General features: G+C 40.4%; 1 protein-coding gene across 1 annotated transcript in view; it reads right to left on the reverse strand.

Moving 5' to 3' along the window:
* CFAP43 (cilia and flagella associated protein 43) overlaps positions 1-20790 on the reverse strand; it is a gene marked incomplete at its 3' end in the record, with an annotated part of 88472 nt that overhangs the window by 31306 nt on the left and 36376 nt on the right. The window contains exons 11-19 of the mRNA XM_079794031.1: positions 19448-19596; positions 17215-17318; positions 13485-13625; positions 12523-12695; positions 11550-11699; positions 9327-9457; positions 5961-6102; positions 3497-3598; positions 2605-2682 (exon numbers count right to left, since the gene is read on the reverse strand). Of these exons, the coding sequence (XP_079650157.1) occupies positions 2605-2682; positions 3497-3598; positions 5961-6102; positions 9327-9457; positions 11550-11699; positions 12523-12695; positions 13485-13625; positions 17215-17318; positions 19448-19596 (1170 nt within the window). The remainder of the gene's footprint in view (positions 1-2604; positions 2683-3496; positions 3599-5960; positions 6103-9326; positions 9458-11549; positions 11700-12522; positions 12696-13484; positions 13626-17214; positions 17319-19447; positions 19597-20790) is intronic.

Below are 20790 nucleotides of genomic sequence, written 5' to 3' on the forward strand. Positions count from 1 at the left end.
AAAGGGAGAATTACTTTCAAGATATAAAAATATTTTATAAAGTTATAACAATCAGAATAGTTTGGAATTAGCTCAGGAAAAGATCAATATTCAATTTCGGAATGGAGAGTCCAGAAACAATCTCATATACCTGGGACTCCAGGGATTAATAGAGGAGGAGTTGCAAATCAGTGGAGAAAGGAGGGTCTATTCAATAAAAAGCACTGATGAAATGGGCTATTTATTTGAAAAAATATGAGGTTAGCTCCACACCTTATACCATTCATGAAAATAAATTACAGGTGAAATGAAGGGTATTAGAAGAAAATATGTGAGACTTTGGAAGCTCTCTTAAAATCAGACACCAAAAACAAAAGCTATAAATAAAATGATCAATACACGTGGGTCATAATTTTTAAATCGTGCATTTAAAAAGGCACATTATAAAAGTTGAAAGAAGACAAAATACTTGTAGTATATTAGGCTGAACCATATAAAACAGCAATTTCATGTGGTTCAATCAAATAATAAGGGCCATCTCTAGATTTCCCCCATGCACACCTCATGCTCTTTTCCTCTTCCTGGGATGAGATCAGGCAAGACAACCTTAGAAGCCCTGTGAGGAAGCTAGCAGGGTCTCCACCAGCCTAGTCTTTGAATGAATGCCTGGAACAGAGCAGCTGCTGACTTGAACACCTACCCAGAACTGGTGTTTGAGAAAGAAACTCTGATCTCCTGCTGATACCACTCAGTGGCTAAACCTAAACAGAAGCTGGAGACAAAGGCCAGCCTCTTGGGGCCCAGAACAGGGTGGAAAAATGTGGAGAGCAAATCTGTACCAGCAAACCAAGAACATCCACCAAACATGTAACTGTGAATTTTCCAAACAGCGGGGATAAAGACAGGATCCTATAAGTCTCCAGAGAGAAAAATCTGGTTACCTACAAAGAACTGGGAATCAGAAAAGTATTGAATTCTCTAAAGCAAAAACTGAAAGCTAGAAAACAATGCAGCAAGTCAAAATTCTGAGGGGGAAATTATTGTACACTTACGCAAATATGAGTGTGAGAGTGGGATAAAGACATTTTAAGAAAAACCAAGTCTCAAAAAATGTAGCTCCCATGTGCCCTTTATCAAGAGCCAACTCTAAGGGGGCGGGTGCCGTCCACATTGCTATTACATTTGAATGGTATGCCAGAAGCACAGCCACATGATAAATCATGTCCACAAGCATGGGACAACACAGCAGTCCTGCATAGGAAGCTATTGGAAGGTGCACAGCAAGAAAACAAAGAGAAATGCATGGGACCCCCAAAACAGGGGCTCCAAATCAGGAGGCAGGTGAGAGGGTTTCCAGGATGATGGACAAGAGAAGTCCCTAGGACAGCAACTGTGTGCCTGATCTAGAGAGCAAGGCGCTTCGACTGGATCTAGAAGATGGAAAGCTCTGCAAGGGAGGCCTCACACACATGCACACAGAGCTCTGACAGCTTGATTTCCTCGGGTACTTTTATTGAGAAGAGGTTCTTTTTCTTAATGTAGCATTTTAAGATAGTTTGAATAGGCATGGCGATCCAAAACAAAGGCAATTATTAATTCCAGGAAAAATAAAGTTGTAAAAAGGGAAATGTAATTATGATATACCATGTGGCTCAACTCTGAAGAATCTATATATATAAAAGCCCACCTACCAGAACGGTGGGACAACCAGAATGACCGGAACGACCGGTAGCTATGACACGCACTGCAGCAGCCAACCAGACTGATCCAGGCTCTGATTGCCCTCAACATCCCAATTGGGGGAGGGCTGGCCGGCCAACCACCTTCGGCCCCTCCCCCGGGCCGGCTCCACTCCTGATTATCCTCCAACACCACGGTTGGGGGTGGGGCTGGCCAGCCAACTGCCTAAAGCCCCTCACCCCTGCTGGCCTGGCCTATGGGCCCCATCGGGGCGGGCCGGCCAGACCCCACCCATGCATGAATTCAGGCACCGGGACTCTAGTATTTACATAATGATAATAGTGTGCACAGTAAGTATGGATTTATATATATGCTGTAGTGATGGGGGTGGAGGGTATAAAAGAACCTAAATATTCATCTACCATACCAGTAAGCACATAGTTATTGTCAAAATAGAAATATTAAGAGATAGCAGTATCAAGAAAACTATTTAGAAAGATGGAGGTAAATATCCAAACAGAAAAATTGAACAACTGAAAACAGCCTTCAGAGTGTAGGAGTCATAGTGAAAAAAAGTAGGGCAGGTGCATTTAACTCATTAATTATTGAAGTAATGAGTTAAATAATTAAAAATAATTAATCTTATTTTTAATTATTTAACTCATTCCTTACTTTGTAAAATTGTAAACTCACAACTTTGATTAAAATAATTATTAAAAAATAAGATAAAATATTTGGAGAAGACAGAGAAGAAAACCACTGTTTATACGTAGTACGGTATGGTAAAATTTCTACCCTGTTGAAGTACTCCAGAAAACTGAGCTTACATACAGGCAAAAAAGAAAATGGGTATAGCTCCTCATGCTGTATTGAACAAAATAAACTTCAAAAAGTGATTTTAGAATGAGGGTCAAATGTATTAGTATATGAAACCACAACACTTACAGTTTTAGCAAGTGCTTTGATTTCTCTTTTTATCTCTTTCCTTTTGTTGGAAAACAGTTTAACCTCCTTTTCGATGGCCTGAAATGGGACAAGTTTATCACTTAAATAGGCAAGCGAAATTATAGAGAGGCATATGATATATATATATACACATACACACACACACACACACACACACACACACACACACACATATATATATATATATATATATATATATATATATATATATATATATTCACACACACAAATACAGATATATACACAGGTACATAGACAGATATGTAATAAATAGCACTTCTCTAGAAACAAAATTTTTAAAGACTAATAATATAAAAGTGTACCCAAAGTAACACTACTGCAATACCTTGCTTAAGTCAACTGCTATTATGTTGACTGAAGCAACATGGTAGTTTCCAGTCAATTATAAGGCCAATGGAAAGAAAGTAATTAAGGAGTAAAAAATTAGAGAATAGCTGGCAAAGGAAAATCAGTGAGACGAGATAAGCGGGCTAAACCCAGACACGAGCTACTACTACCTTTGTCACCATCCCGCACATCTGAAGCCAGGATGTCCCTTTTCCTGTTCTTGGCTCACCCTTCTCTTTCATCACCTGTGCAGCTCCTCTAAACTTCCCTCCATCATAAGGTATCACACTTCATCCTTTGCTTTGGGTTACCTGGGCAGCTTTGTTGGCTTTCATATTAGCGTAAGTATAGTTCTTAAAGCTCATATATCATCTAAAATATCGGGCTGTTTTGGGGGGTGTTTGTTTGCTTTCAGGAAGGTTATAGTATCTCGTTCTACTTGCCAGCAGGTTCTCATAAGAAATAAATCTATTTGGCATACCTACAAAGCATTCTTTCAAACTCTCCCATATTTTATAAATACCTCTTGGCTTTTTCGTTCTAACCAGGAAATTTCCTTCTTAGCAACTTGTTGGATTAATTCATCTTGTGATGAGTGAATGCTTAACTTGACATCCTCATATACCTTAGAAAAAGACAGACATTTCTTAAATTTAAAATTCATCAAGTTCTCTTCCTCCCACCCTACTTAATATAATTATTTTGAATCCCTTTGCACTTGTTGCATTAAAAAAATGCCACAATTTTTGCCTTCCCAACATGCAATGTTTTATTAATTTAATTCCACCAGTCTGTCCTCACATCAGCTACACTTTGCACCAAGAAAGAAGGATCACATGTTCACCAAAACACTCTCTGCTTCTTCATGTTACCGTAGGCCAAATGCTCCTGCCATTCAAGGCCTGCTTCACAATTTGGATTTAGGATCTTAATCTTTTCCTCCTTCTTGAGGCCTTTATATTAAAAAAAAAAATCCCATTGCCCTTCTGCATCATCCATTTCTTTCTTCTACAGAATCTTTCCCAAATGCGCACTGGTATCTCCTGTCCTGGGAAAGCCACTCTCCATTGACCATCACATCCCCCTTCAGCTACCACCCCCCTTCTAGTCTCTTTTTTTGCAGCAAAATGTCTTGAAAGAGTTTGGGATGTGCACTCTCCTGACCCTTCTGTAACCTCACTGTCTGCTCCTTCTCATTCTCCTTTGCCTCCCTAAATTCTTTTCCTGGATCTCTAGAAGATGCTCTGTCCTGGTTCCGTCTGTTTCTTACCATTCACTTTTCCATGACTTTGCCTGTTTTTTTTGTTTTGTTTTGTTTTTGCTTTAAATTCCATCCACATGCCCTTGACTCTCAAATCAACATCTTCAGTGCTGGCCTATTCTCAGAACTCAAGGTTCATCTATCCAATGGCTTACTTGGTATCTCAAGGTTGGCATTAGTAACTGATTTCAGATTCCCTTCTTTCTCCCAGAGAAGCTCCCTGCCCCACAGTCGTCCCCATGTTCACGAATAATATCATCACATGCATAGTTTTTCAAGTAAAAACTACTTCCTCTCGACAACAATCCTCCACGTCCATCCTTGTTACTTGGATCTCTGGCATAGCCTCCTAACTAATCTACTAATTCCACTCTTGTCCCCTACAGAAAACATTCTCCACACAGTGGAAGTAATTATTTCAAAAAAATAAGATCTTGCAAATCCTCTCCTCAGAACACTTCAATAGGTTCTTATTAAATGTCAAATTAAATCTAAACTCTATCTGGTTTACAAAGCCTTTGTTACCAGGCCTTTTCCCAGCTTGAGGACCTCATTTCCTACATTTCTCTCTCTTGTTCCCTTTAGCTGCTCAGGCCTATTTTAGGTCCTCAGACACGTCCAACTCTTCTTCCCCTCGGCCCTGAGGACTTCTGCCCCATCCATGTTGCATGTGGGCACCCTCTTTTTAATTCAGGTCTCAGCTTAAATTCTTCATGGAGAGGCTATTCCAGCCCAACACTATCACACCAAGCCATTTTTATTCACCAAATAGATCTTGTTACTATCTACTTTTCTTATGTATGTGCTTATTTACCCTCTCTGCTCACTCCCAACCCTCAATTAGAATGTAAGCTTCATGAAAGCAGAAACTTTTTCTATGTTGTTCATGCCTATACTCCCCACAGCCCTAGCACATTGAGCATATTGTGCTCAATAAATATTTGTTAAATGATTGAATGAATGAATGTAGTTCTCTGGCCAGATACTTCCTAAATACTGTATGTGACATAAAAGTATAGCAGCGAGACCACTTTGACTAAGCACCAGAATTGGTAGTAAGAATTTTTTTTTCTAGGCAAGCCTGATCTTATACTATGGTTTGAATAAGTTCTGAGGTATATATTTGCCATTGCTTTGAGAAAGGCTGAATATTGTCTCTCAGTCACATTTAGCTCACGCACTTTTTGAGAATCATGGTATACCTGGATAAAAAGGAAATTTACTAAATATCTGCTTAAAGAAAACTATAACTGCAAACTGATAGCTGATTTAAAAAGAAAGTAAGTGTGGATGAAAAGGGATTCTATGAAAAGTAACCTCACAGAGTGCTCTGATCATAAATCCCTAACTGGGCAGATCATGATGGGCAGTTTCCAAAGTCCCCAGGCATATAACTTCTTTAGTAAAAGGTTTATCTTTGCCTTAAGCAAGCCTGGTCCATGGTTTTTGTTATGTCCCAACAGAGGACATAGTCTTGTCTTGTTAACTATCCTATAATCCAATCCCTGCCTTGCTTTTTTTTGCTTTCATATAATCTTCGTTAGCTCCCTCCCTAATTTGTGATGCATAAAAGAAACTGTGAAACTGTCGATTTCTGGAGCATTTGAGATATTGCTTCCTGACAATTGTCAATTTGGCTCCAATAAATCCTACAAAAATTCTTTACAGGTTTGGACATTTCTTAGGTTGACAGAAAGAGAAAAAAAAAACTATACTGTTACTCAACTGTTGGTTCAGATTCTATATCCGTGGACTCCCTTTGTTTCATACTTAAATAAATATTCTCATCATCCATGGTGCTGCTCAGAGAAGTTAAAAGAAGCTGGCAGTATTGAATAATGTCACCTGCTAAGCTTCCTCCAAACCGCCTGTATTAATAAAAAAGAAAACACACAGCCTATAAAACCACAAAAGTCACATTTAGCAGTATTATTTCCAGACACACAACCATTTCCACACAAAGAAATATGTGGACAATTCTCTGAAGTGCCCTGTAGATATCAGGACTCTACTTCTTAGAGGAGAGCCCATTCACAGGCTCTAGGACATGACAAGCCCCTGGACTTATTTGGGTGACCTCTTCACATGCTATCTGCATAGCCTTGCCCTACACGTACTCTGTACTTGCCTTGGTCATGACACAGAAGAGCCACTACTCTGGTTGATCCCTTGGAATGTACTAGGTGCTGCACTGCTTCACATACATAATCACATTCAGTCCTCATAGTCCCCATCCCCGCTGAGGGAAATCTTACTTCCACTCAGTACACAAGCATATCTCAAGACTTTGGAAACAGCAGCATCACCTGGATGATTTATTAAAAGAAATTTCTGGACCTCACCCACAAAGATTCTGATGCCAAAAGTTTGGGTGGGGCCCAAGAACATCTATATGTAAAAGACTAAGCGACCATTATGACCGGAATGATCGGAACGACCAGAACAACTGGAATGACCGGTTGACCAACCACTATGATGCACACTGACCACCAGGGGGCAAATGCTTAACACAGGAACTGCTTCCTGGTGGTCGGTGCACTCCCACAGCGGGAGCGCCACTCAGCCAGAAGCCAGGCTCATGGCTGGCGAGTGCAGTTGCAGGGGCGGGAGCCTCTCCAGCCTCTGCAGCAGCGCTACCGAGCGGCAGGAATCAGGCCAAAACTGGCAGTCCGACATCCCCTGAGGGGTCCCGGATTGTGAGAGGGCATAGGCCAGGCTGAGGGATCCCACTGTGCATGATTCCGTGCACCGGGCCTCTAGTGCATTTATAACAAGCTCACAGGTCCTGCAGGCCCCACCTTGAATAACATCGTTATAGAAGGGCTGTCACCTGTTTGAGGTTACAAGCTAATAAGTCCTGGACTAAGATTTCAAAGTCAACTTTGTTTTGAGTCAAAAGTAATTAACTATGATAGGTGGAAATGTCTTTACTTCCATAAATAGGGCTTAAAGAAAGCTATATTGTTTGCTGTTACCTGAGATGCTATTTGTTCACTGACTATAAAGGATATGTTAGGACATATATAAAATACAAGTTAATTAAGAGTCTAAGTATAAAATGAGCATGATGCTGCAGTATTCAAATTAGTCTTTGAACTAAGTGGCTAACAAAATTGTTATGATATAAAATCTCCACAATATTTAACGTTTTCAAATGTCTCTGTGAAAGGCCATGTTTTATTATTGCTTTGTTCACATGAGGCACTATGAGATATTATTTCTAAGGAAATGAACTGCACACTGACTAGTGATGTCCACTGGAAGATCAAACAAAACAACATTTAAAGTCCAGGCTATCACCTTCTTGCTCTCTGTCCCTGGTCATCATCTGCACGCTTCAGTAGTATTTGTTTATTTAGAATTCTAGGACATCAGAGAAATGGTGGCATGAGAGATCCCCTTGGTCTCTCCCCCTGAAATTACAAGTTAGCCAACTATAATTCAATAAAGAATTCCCTGCTCAATAGAGAGGCATTCCTGAGATACATGTGCATTGAAACATCTAAAGGTAGGCAACCTGGAATAAACAGGGAGATGAGAGGGAGGAAAGCGCAGACAGCCTGCAGAAGTAGCGATGGCTTAGCCTGGGAAGGGGACGAAGCCAGTGGTAGCAGGTGCTTCCTTTGGTCTGGAGGAACAGAATGCTGGTGGTGGTGGTGGGGGGGACAGCCCAGCAGGGTGAAGAATGTGTGAGTTAGCAGATGCTTGATAGAGCCCGGGATTCTACCATGATGCTCTCCACTGTGGGGCCAATGATGGTGTTTCAGACAAACAAATGGAACCACAGAGTCTTGCCCCTTGGACTCCCAAAACTCTCCTCCCATTGCCCTCAAGTCCAGATGAGGAGCATACTATTGCAGTAGAACTATTGCAGTAGAACCCCTATTTCCCTCTGTAAGTGATCCCCAGGTTGGGTACTTGGGGCAGGACCCCACAGAGGTCAGGGGTCACTATTACAGTGAGAGCAAAACAAACCCTACCTGCAAGCAGCATGCCTATACTATCCTAAGGAAGCTGTGGAAGTTCACTAGATCACAGAGCTAAAAAGTCTTGTGAATCAGCGCCATCTATTGGAAAATAGTAGAAAGACCTCTTCAGAGGAGGCTGTTATGGGTCATTAAAATAGACAGATATAAATGTCTAAAGTCTAGAGTCTAGACAAAGAAGAATAGCAAATGCCATGAATAACCACGGTTACAAGGATGACCAGAAAGAAAATTAAAAATCCCCAGAAAGCAAGCTGGAACACATGGAAATACATGATATAAATGACAGAGATTTTAAGAGTGCAGTTCTAGAATTTTAATTTTAGTCTAATCAAAGTCTACTAGTAAATGAATTCATATTGTTTAAGCAAAGTATAATTTGGAAAGTCAGCCTCTTTGTGTGTACACTTACATACATATCTATGTAAGTATTTTTAGGGATAAACAGGAGTTTTTAAAGTATGTATTCTTCAAAATTGTCCTCAATTCTTGTACTCTTCCAACAGGTGTCCTGAAAGAGGACTGATAATCTCATACATATTAACCATGTCTTTTCTTGTCTTTTGATGTTTTGACATTTTGGGCCATGCTTACCCAGAAGGGACTACCCTCCCAGGGCTAGCCAATTCCTGGAGATAGTCAACAACTCACACAGCAGCCCACCTTTCAAATCCAAACCAACTAATCCAGAACCCCACACCCCAACCATCACCTCCACTGGGATTCCACACAGGGCCACTGTTTCCCGGTCCTAATAATCTCAGGGCGAAGTATCAGACAACTAGGAGTCCCTATGCTCCAGAATCCACTGAAATTATCCAAACTAGTCAATCCTAAATCTGTCTGCTCCTTCCCATGGAAACCATAATAAAGGCTCTTGTCCATAGTTTTCCTGCTTCCTCTGCCTCATTACCTACCCTGGTGGTACCCCATGTGGGCCCCCAATAGCATGGCATATTCCCCCACCACCACCCTTGGATTCTGTGAGTATAACTATCTTTTCAATGGCAGTTGTCTCCAGTTATGTTGGTTTTGCTATACCTAAATAAAAACAAAGTCTATTTTAAAACATACCGTGTGAGGTTGCTTACATTTACTGTACGTACCTCCATCTTAGGCAAACAAGGGTGCCATCATCTCTCCCATTCACCAGAATGGTTTGTCCATCCAATGAAATTCTCACTGACTGAATTCCATGCCCCTGGTGAGAATGACTCCGACACCGAACAAGTGTTTCCTTAATAGTTTTAGGAACAAAGTGCAAAAATTACTAACAATTCTATCACATGGTTTTTCTAAGGGGGGGTTACGTGTACTTTGCTTGTTGATAAATATTTTTCTATTGGTTAACAGCGTTTCAGTTGGTATGGAAGTAGCCTCTGGGTAATACAGAGCACTGAAAATCCCCAGTCCAAACACCTTCACCAATACTGAGTCACTCTCCCATTTGTAGTAGTATGGAAGGAGAGGGATTATCATCATCAATTTGTAATAGGAAAATCATACACAGAGAAGTAAATGACTTGCTGAAAGCTATGAAGTTAAGGAAGGGGCCTTGAGCAAGCAGAGGGGCGAATTCACATGGCTTCAAGAATCAGGCAGGTTCCATTTATGTGCAAAGAGGCTGAGTGTGATAAGAGAGGGTGATGGGCACAGTGAAAAAAGTATTACATGCCTGCCCAGCTGGTGTGGCTTAGTGGTTGAGCATCAACACAGGAACCAAGAGGTCGCCAGTTTGATTCCCAGTCAGGGCACATGCTCGGGTTGCAGACTCGATCCCCAGTCGGAGGTATACAGGAGGCAGCTGATCAATGAGTCTTTCTCATCATCATGATGTTTCTATCTCTCCCTCTCCCTGCCTCTCCAAAATCAATTAAAAAAAAGGTTTTTTTTAAAAGAAGGATAACATGCCCCACATGGAGGACGTTAATCAAACCAGTTTAATTAGAACCCAAACACATCACTAATTTGGTACACAGGAGAACAGTTTAAGCCCCTGGACTAAAAACTGGGATTTCTGTGTTATACTGGTTTTCTCAACACTTGATACCTTAAAATTTTTTTTAACTTTTTGAATAGGTACTACATATGGTTCAAAATTTAAAAGACTATAAAATTGCATGCAGTGAACTTTTCATGTCACCATTCCCCAATCACCTCCCAAAGGCAATACCTTCAACAATTCAGACATTTTATGCAAATAAATGTTTATACACTTTTTAAAACATAAATTGTAGTATAATACCTATATTATGCACCTTGCTTTTCCTCCCTAACAGTGTTCCTGGGGTTCTTTCCATATTGTTGCATAAAGCTTTTCTCATTCTGTATTACAGCTGTGTAATATTCCACAATTTACTTATGCATTGTTTATGTACCACCTTTTATTTATCCAGCCCTCTGTTGATGGGCATTAGATTGTTTCACAAGCAATGCTGCCATGGATAATAACCTCATATATTAGGTACTTTACATAAAATAACCCCCCAAACCTTTGACATCTTGCCACATCATGCCACTATCACTTGTCTTGTACATTACAAATCATTTGAATAAGACACAGTGTAACAGAGTTTGCAAATTGTTCATTTAAAAATAATCTCTAAGGGATTTAAGGTTTTTCCTGTATAATAATAACACTTTTGCCCCACTGTGTTCCAAATACGCTTTCTTGCACATGTGAGCAAGAAGAACTGGATGGGCACAACCAGGGCCCAGTTGATCTGGACAAGCAGGCCTGTGTCGTGTGGGTCTCTGCGAAGCTTCAGGTGTGTGGGGTGGAATCACTGACTGCATTACATTATACTGATGACCAGTACAACTTGGTTCCAGCATCACGGAAGAGTCAGGTGGGGGCAGCAGCAACCAGCCCAGAGGCCCTTCAGGACAGGCAGATGGCAACAATAATCCCTAGGTTTGCACAGCAATAATCCCTAGGTTTGCACTGTTGCCAAAACAGTTTTGCATACATCCTCCCACTGGCTCTTGCCAGAATTCGGCTGGTGAGAGCAAGCAAGCCTTCCCTAATATTACAGAGGAGCATCTGAAGCTCAGCGTGTTTCCAAGACACACAACCACGTGGTGGAAGAGCTGGCCTGGCAGTCCTGCCCTGGGCTTTTTCTTTGCAGTTCTTAGTCCCTGGTTGATGTTTCCTCCCTCAGAAACTTAAACCTCGGCACATAAATACACCTAATGTTAAAGTCAATAATACCTTCAGTGGTAACAAGTTAGGCCTCAGTTTAAGAAAGAATTCCAATTCCTTTCCTAAGGGTTTTTGCTCCTTATATGAGATCAAGATATACATCCCATAATTTTTTAAAAGAGATTACCAAAGTGTGAACGTCTCGGATATGCATAGTTCCACATTTAGCTCTTGTTATGAGCCACAATCCATGCCCAGACAGAGAGAGCATTCCAGGTCCATATTGTTTGCTCTGCACTTTTTGGTATGGCTTAAGAATGTAAACACCACGATGTTCCTGCCAATCAAAGAAAATGGTTGCATTATAGGAAAGATCAGGGGAGCAGCATCTTAGGGTTTGCAGTTGTGCATACACAGTCAGATTCAAATGTGCAAACTCGGTCATTGGAAATAAACTGATACAAAGTAGGCATCTGTATTTATATCACATTTTTCATCTTTGTTTGCAAATAAAAGTTCATTTTGACCAACTAAGTCTTTATATGTTAGTTACCAATAAAGATCCCACACTACACTGAGAATATTTCTCATGAATTATATTCATATAACCCCATGCTCAAGTCAAAATAAATTAGTGTTTCACGTACTCCCATCTTCAAGCCTCTGAACACGCTGTGACTTTTGTCTGGAATGCTCTGCTCCTCCACCAATCCTACTTCCTCCCAATCTCAGCAATCCCATTCCCCCAACCCCCAGAAAGATGGTCCACAATATTTTCCCATGTCTCTATTTTGTACAATTTTGCTTAGGATTTAAGTACAAATTTCCACTGAAAATCATCAATTCTGTAGCCCTGGACACCTGTGGGATATATTTTCTAATATTAGATTGTCTTTTTCAAGGCACTAAACTAATAATATGTCATCTGCATATTTATCTGACAAGTATGATATATGTAGCACAAGTGTGAGGTTGCTGCAACATATTTTGATGGATTAACAAGTCGTGCTAATATATGTCTAATTCAAGGAAATTATGTACTATAATTAAGCCATTTGTTAACTGGACTATAATGTGAAAGCATGGGTCAAGTCTAAGTAATACCATGTGTCAATCTTGATTGCTGAGATAAATGATGGCAAGCTTAAGTTTTGGCCTACTTGTTTAGGAAGTTGATAGCAGCAGATGTACGGCACTTCACTACAGAAACCGTATATTATGTGACTTTGGAAGTCCAACACTGCAGAGGACAGGGAGTGCTCTACCTCGTACAGGAACTTATGAATGAATTCATCTCTCATCCTCCCTCTTTCATCAGCAAAGGTTGCAAAAACTGTAAGATTTAAGGAAGAAGAGAGATCACTTGCACCATATATTGATTTTATTTTTTAATTGTTGTGAAAAACTATGAAAAGTGAAATAAAAAAATATAAATGCTCAATTAATAATACAGAGGCTAGTAGGTGGTAAAAATGATTTAAAAACAAATTGGCTCCATTAGAAATACTTGAGTATTAAATAATTAATAGTGAATAAAGTATCTTTTATAAGGCCTTAGTTTCATCAATTAAACAGATATATCAGTCAAAGAAACTCATGATGATCTTTAATTAAAACATGGCTTAATTAAAATATCAACATACTTCGAGGTTTTTAGCTCTCTTATGTTTGCAAAATAGCTACCTAGATATTTGTTACCTAAAACAGAAAGAGTGTCTATTTTATCAGACCTCTGGCCAGAAAGCTTTCTTTAGAATTTCATCAGTGAAAGTAACTCCACAGCACCCTATATGAATTTGATTATGTATATTTAAAATTACAGAAAAAGAGACACCACAAAATGGCAAACCAACTTGACAAAAGTGCCAGTTGATCCTGTTTCTTTTCTCTGGTGATTGGATAGATTCATATGAATGACAAGGCCTAGAAGAAAGTCCACATTTCATATTGATTAGTAGCCTCATTAATTTCACTTTGTAAGATACACAAAAGATGGCCATTGTACTCTTCACGTGTTAAAGGGGGCGGGGTGTAGGGCAGGATGCTAGCAAAAGAAAAGAAAAAAAAAAAGCTATAGCAGGGTCCAGAACAGGACAGACTTGGTTGCTTGGTTTTTCTTTACCTAGTGGTAGTATTTTAGGCAGAGTAAATATTTCCAGCTTGCTTCGTCCTGTCTCTGGAATTGGAGAAAGCACCATCACTTCCACTATATCTGTTTCCAAAAGAGACACTGTGGCTATCTGTAAAATGCCTTTGTCCACCTCTGAAAGAAAAGAGACCAACACCACAAGTGCTCATCGATAAGCTTAAGGAATCTTTTATCTTTCCAAGTAAGATACCACATTATAGAATTGCCTTCACTAAATCTTTAGATCCAAATTTACTAGATATTTAAAATGACCTTTCAACATAGTAGGTGATGAACAGATAATGGAGTCTCCTGATAAGGGGCTCAGCATCTTTCCCAGGCAGGGAGGCCTCCGAGGAATCCTCCAGGCCTACCAAACTCAGAACACCTGCATGCCCTGGCCCCTGGAATGTCCATTCTAGCTGGTATGCCCACTCCCAATATTGGACAAATGCAGCCTTTAGTGTTCTTTGCATCTTAGTCAAGGTATTGAGGGTGCGGTGGAAATATACAGGACTAGTTGTCCTCCAGAAACCTAGATAATCGGACCTCTGCAAGGTTCATGCCTGGGGCCCACCGTGAGTTCTCTCCAGGTCACTCTATGAGGGCTGTTCTGCATGTTCCACCTTCTCAGGTCCCCAATATCAGCCCCTCCCCTCAGGTGTTCAGTGGATGAACTTTCCTCTTAGCAAGGAAGGCTGAGAACATCTGACACAAACATGACCTCAGCTTTCTTATCCAAATCTCACACTGTTCCCATCCTCCCCCTGCATTTCCTGACATTTTTTTGTAGGAACAAAATGTAACCCTTTCCATCTGTGATTTTGAGCTCAGGCCTCTAATAATGTCCTGTTAGACCATGAGCTATCAATTACCTCTCTTTATTTTCTTGTGGTTTTTTTTTATGGTTTCTTCTATTTAGCCCTCAAGACTTCCCTATGCTCAAATCAGGACCTTCCTTCAACCCTATTTCCCCACCAAAATTACCATCCTATTCTCTTTTCAACTGCAAAGTTCTTAAAACAGGAGTTGCCACTTACTGACTTTATTTTCTGATCACCACTCTCTTCCTAACCTCTTTGTCTCTCTACTCTAAAGAAATATCTCTCCCAGGGGTTACCATGACTGGCAGATATATGAGGGTCTCTTCCCAGTCTTCACCCCATGTCTGCCACAGTATGTATATACCCTCACCCAGCCTTCTTCCTTCAAGCTTTGTCTGGAGTGGGTAACTCCCAGTTTTCTTATTACTCTGGCCTGTCCTCAGTTTTCTTCACTGCGTCTTTATCTGTCCACAACTTCAATGGAAACAGTTTTTCCCATCCCATATTCTTTTTGACCAGATTTATTTAAAAATGGAATATTGCCCTAGCTGATTTGGCTCAACATGGGCCTGCGGACTGAAGGGTCCTGGGTTCGATTCCGGTCAAGGGCAGGTACCTAGGTTGCAGGCTCAATCACTAGCCCTGGTCAGGGCACATGTGGGAGGCAACCAATTGATGTGTCTCTCTCTCATTGATGTTTCTCTCTCTCTCCCTCTATCTCCCTCTCTCTCCCCCCTCCCTTCCACTCTCTCTAAAAATCAATAGAAAAATATCCTCGTGTGAGGATTATCAACAACAATAAGAACGGACTATTTAGGCAGAACTTGCATCCACTCTGAGGTCAGCCATAGGTCCTACCACACTCTGTGTCACCTAATTTACATATTAAGGTTACCTGTCTAGCCTTATTAAGCAACTGGGTTTGTTTCTAATCTGTCCTCTTAAGCCATCTCAACAGCTTCTATGATTTCAAGATTAGAATTCTACCATTAACTGAACTAAAAATCTCCATCTCCAAACTTATGTTAAAGATCCCTGAATAAAGAGCTTATTGGTTTCAAATCTACAGAGTTCTTCAGCTCACTCTATTCCTCAACCTCAATAATTTGCTTTTTTCTTGGCTTTTTAGTTCATTTGATAACATCACTAACTTTCACCATGCAGACTAGAAAATTTAGAGTCATTGTTGCTCTTGCCCTTTCTCATATAGTCAAATACCAAGTCTTACCAATCCCATCACCCATAGCTGTTCCCTCCTTTTTTTTTCTTTTAATATGTATTTTTTTATTTCAGAGAGGAAAGGAGAGGGAGAGAGATAGAAACATCAATGATGAGAGGGAACCATTGATCAGCTGCCTCCTGCACACCCCCTACTGGGGATCGAGCCCGCAACCCAGGCATGCGCCCCTGACTGGAATTGAACTCGGGACCCTTCAGTCCGCAGGCCAACGCTCTATCCACTGAGCCAAACCAGCCAGGGCTGTTCCCTCCTTTTTTCTTTCTGTGATTGCTGCCTGGGTATGTATGTGCACGGTGGATAACAGCAGGAGCCCTGAAGCCAGACTTCCTGAGTTTGAGTCCTGACTCCACCACTACTTAGTTGCATGTCTTGGAACAGCACTTACTCTCTCTCTTCTTCAAATGCCTCATCTGTAAATTAGTACTATAATAATAGTCCCTACCTCATAAAAATTGTAAGAATTACATAAACTAACAAGTGCTTAGAACACAGAAATCCCTCAATAAAAGTTGGCTATTGTTATGATTAATATCACTTTATGTCTGGCTACCAGAATAATTGCCTAACATCTTTTTTATTACATTCTCTTGCCTTTCTGTTCTATCCTTCACATTTGTGCCCGAGTCATCCTCTAAAAACTAAGTCAAATCACGCAAGTTCCATCTTGAAAACCTCTGATGATATCGCTTTAACCACAGCAAAATCCAGACTCCTTGGAATGATACTCAAGACCCTTAGTCTTCTTTCAGACTTTATCGCCATAATTATCACCTAGTAAACTTTTCTGCTTACCTATTTATTACACCAGACTTACCACTCCAAGGGCTTTTGCTCCAACTTTCATCTTGAGATGAAATACTAATATGGCCCATCCTCCACACTTTAACCCCTTGGAAAACTGTTCCCCATCCTCTGCACTAACCCCCACTGTTCCCCCCTTTACCTCCACTCATTTCCTCACACCTGGCAGAATTAATTCCTTCTTCCTCTGTGCCTACACAGCACTCTGCTTATTCCTCCTCCACTAAATTGTCTCCTTGGCCTTTCCGTGCCCCACAGGGCCTAGTTCAGCATTTTATACCTTGTAGGTGAATGGATCTTAAAAATATATTCAGGTGAAATAGATATATGTACTTAGTACATAAAGCCAGAGAGAATATAGATTAGTTCTTACTGTTTATCATATAAATGCCATCTTGCCTCTAAATGTGGTTTACTTGGGCATTTAAATAAACATTATTGAAAAAAGCTGGATATCATTTTGCTTAAAGAGGTAACATTAAAGACTCATGTCATAAAACTTTCTTTAAATATATTTATTAAATAGAGGTCAAATATTATTTTTAAAAAATATTTCAGGGATAAACAATCAAACTTCTCTTTGTAATAACATTAGGAATATTTAGCCATTTCATTAATTAATTCATTGATTGATTCAAGAAAATTTCTTTAGTATCAACTATGTACCAAGCAGATACACCAAATACCTCTAAATATGATATAGGAATTCTCCTAAGTAACTTTTAACAGTTATTTAAATGTTTCTCTTTTAGAAAATAAGCCACAAATAATTATTTCACTATAGCCTCATTTTCACCACCTTTAGTTCTTTGGAATAAAGTGACCAATATTTTAAATTAATAAGCATTTGATGTAGTACCTACGAATCCAAAAATCTGAAATGAGCTTGAGGGTTTGGCATTGATAACAAAGATGTGTCCTTCTAATGTCCCAGCTAATAGATACATTCCTCGCTGGTCATAACTGGAAAAGAAGAAATCTGATTTTACTTGTTTCACTAATAAGATGGTAAATATTTATTGGACAACAGCACAGAGATCCATTCAAACCCAGTCATTCTAATGGTCTGTGATTTTCAATATTATCTGACCTTATAAAAGCCAAGCGAGTACGTATAAATGTAATCATTGCATTCTAGGTTAATGCTATTTCCAAATTTCAACACAGTCAGAAAGATTCACTTAAAGGTGGGCAATTATTTCATCACTAGAGGCCCGGTGCACGACATTCGTGCACTGCGGGGGAGGGGGGGTCCCCTCAGCTTGGCCTGCGCCCTCTTGCAATCCGAGACTCCTCAGGGGATGTCGGACTGCCGGCTTGGGTGAGCCTGGCTTCTGGCTGAGCCGTGCTCCCGCTATGGGAATGCACTGACCACTAGGGGGCACCTCCTGCATTGAGCGTCTACCCCCTGGTGATCAGTGCGCTTCATAGTGACAGGTCGTTCTGCCATTCAGTTGATTTGCATATTAGGGTTTTATTATATAGGATAAGTGAATGAAATACAACAACAGAGCTTTCTAGATATTTCAAGTGGAAATAAGCAACTCTGAAATTAGTGATGAGTACATGTCAGTACCCTTCAGAACTAGTACCTGGAAGGAGGAGGAAGGATGTAGTGAAATGGTTCTCCACCTTCATCAAGTTAGAAAAAGTGGGGAAATTACAAATTAGTGTAAGAGAGAAGGTATCTGAGAAAGAAGATGCAACAAAAACATGGCACTGAAGAAAGGGTGTAACTGGAGGGTGGTTACTGAACCTAAATTCCCTCATTTGTGGAATAGGCACAGCATAATACCTTCCTGATTGGTGGGGCGAGGATCACATTCAATAAGCTACAATGTGTGACAGGACACAAATGTCAGTTCTTATTAAAACTACTATTATAAGTTAACAAAATAAATAAATAAGTAATAATAATAGTACATGAGTCCAAACCCAATGTCTCTATGCTGTCTTCTTAAATCTTTCTTCAAAAGTTTTAAAATCATCTAAATGCTCACCAATATATTGTCTTTTAAAAATTATAGTATATTTGTATAATGAAATACTACATAACCGTAAAAAAGAACAAGGAGGGTCTTTTTGTATGGGTAGAGAACATTCTACAAGATACACTATTAAGTGAAGAAGAAGAAGAAGAAGAAGAAGAAGAAGAAGAAGAAGAAGAAGAAGAAGAAGAAGGAGGAGGAGGAGGAGGAGGAGGAGGAGGAGGAGGAGGAGGAGGAGGAAGAGGAGGAGTGGGAGAAGGAGGAGTGGGAGAAGGAGGAGTGGGAGAAGGAGGGGGGGGAGTGGGAGGAGGAGGAGGAGATGGAGAACACTGTATATGGTTTTGCTCCCATTTAGAGAGAGGCAATGACTGGAGCCCCACTGCCTGGGCTCCAATCCCAACATTTGCCATTTACACCTGTGTAATATTAAGCAAGTTATTTAAACTCTTTGTGCTCATCTTCCTCTGCTGTAAAGGGGAGACAATACGAGTAACTCATAAAGTTAACATAATAGAAGTGTCTTGCCATAACCAGTTTGGCTCAGTGGATAGAGCATCAGCCTATGGACTCAAGGGTCCCAGGTTCGATTCCGGTCAAGGTCATGTACCTTGGTTGCAGGCACATTCCCAGTAGGGAGTGTGCAGGAGGCAGCTGATCGATGTTTCTCTCTCATCGATGTTTCTAACTCATCGATGTTTCTAACTCTCTATCCCTCTCCCTTCCTCTCTGTAAAAAATCAATAAAATATATTTTAAAAATAAAAGAAGTGTCTGGCACACTCTAAGTGCTTGATAATTACTTGTGTAAAAAAGAAAGTTTGCATCTTTTTGCTTGCTTATGGATAAAATATCTCTGGAAAGAAGACAAGAGAAATTGAGAAATTGGGAACAGGCTGCCTCCAGAGAGGAGAACTGGGATTCAGGGACAAGGGTAGGACACTTTTCACTACACATCCCTCTGTACTTTTTTAACACTGAACAGGGTCAATATATTAATTTCCAAAACAAAACACTTAAAATTTAAAATGTAAAGGAATTATGGCTCCACTGGAATTCTCAACAGACAGGTCTAACAACGTTGCTTCCAGAAGCAGGAAGTACTTACAGGAGGTGATGAATTTCACTGTCACAAAGATGGACCATGTGAATTTCCTCAGGGGATTCGGTCTCCAGGACATCAATGAAGTGGACAGAGCCATTTACAGTCCCCACTGCCGCAGAGAAGGAGGAGGGAGAACAAGCCAGAACTGTTGTCTGTTTAAATAAACCCCAGATCTTAACTTCATGGTGCAAAAACAAAAAACAAAACAAAACAAAACCCACAAACAAGCACACACACAAAAAAATAAAACAAAAAAACGAACCAGATCTCCTACACATCAGAATTCTACAGTTTATTGGAAAAGCCTGCAGAATTAGAGAAGAGTGACTTGTGTTGTGTGGTATGACAAATTATCTATTCAACATTTCTGAACTAACCAATTGTATAAGTCACAGGAATCTGTACATCTTATTCTTTTATCCTAAACTTAGAATGATAAAAATATAAAGACATTTCTTAAACTTTAAGCAATGGCTTCATTTTCATCCCTAAATGATTATAAAATTACACCAATAATAATTTAAAATAAAATAAGAAATTAAAAATAAATTCCTAGCACCTTTTTGACATTTTTATAGAATGTTAAAGTTTTTTTTTTAATATGTTTTTATGGGAGAGAAACCAAGATGGCGGCATAGGTAAACAGCTGAACTTGCTGCCTCACATAACCACTTCAAAACTACAACTAAAAGACAAAACTGATAACATCCAGAACCACAGGAAGACTGGCTGAGTGGAAATTATACAACTAGAAGGAAAGAGAAAAGCACACTGACACTGGGAGGAGGTGCAGAGGTGTGGAAGTGAAGTGCAGAGGTACGGAGGCACGCACGGAAAGGGGCTGGCAACTGAGTACGCTGTTGTCTTTTTCCATCGGGAGGAAGACACAAGCACCTGACTTCTTGGAACTCCAGTTCTGGGTGAGACTCTGGGGACCCAGACTCACACAGAGAGAAACTGGACTGTCTGGCATCGGGCTGGAACACGAGGGTGGCTTTCTCTCAGAGGTGCTTGCAGTGATCATTGTTCCTGCATAGTGCCGCGGGACACAGAGACCCGGGGGCCTCTTGAGGGCAGGGCTGACAGTCAGCCATTGCTGTTTTCTCTGCCCTGGTGATTCCCTGAGACCCCCACCCACCCAATTACAACCCCACCCAAGCTGTGCACAGAGGCTTTTGCATATGGCCTGGCCTTTGGCAATCTAAAACCTAACATACTGCAACTGGGTCAGAGAGCACCAGAGCCTCCAAAAGAAGGCCCAAGGCTGGACAGCAGCTTGCATTGCTTCACAGGTGGGCCTCATCTGGGCACCTCCAAACCCCAAACAAAGAGGAGGAATCTGCAGA

Source organism: Cnephaeus nilssonii (assembly GCF_951640355.1).
Source record: "Cnephaeus nilssonii genome assembly, chromosome: 16".
Taxonomy (NCBI): Eukaryota; Metazoa; Chordata; class Mammalia; order Chiroptera; family Vespertilionidae; genus Cnephaeus; species Cnephaeus nilssonii.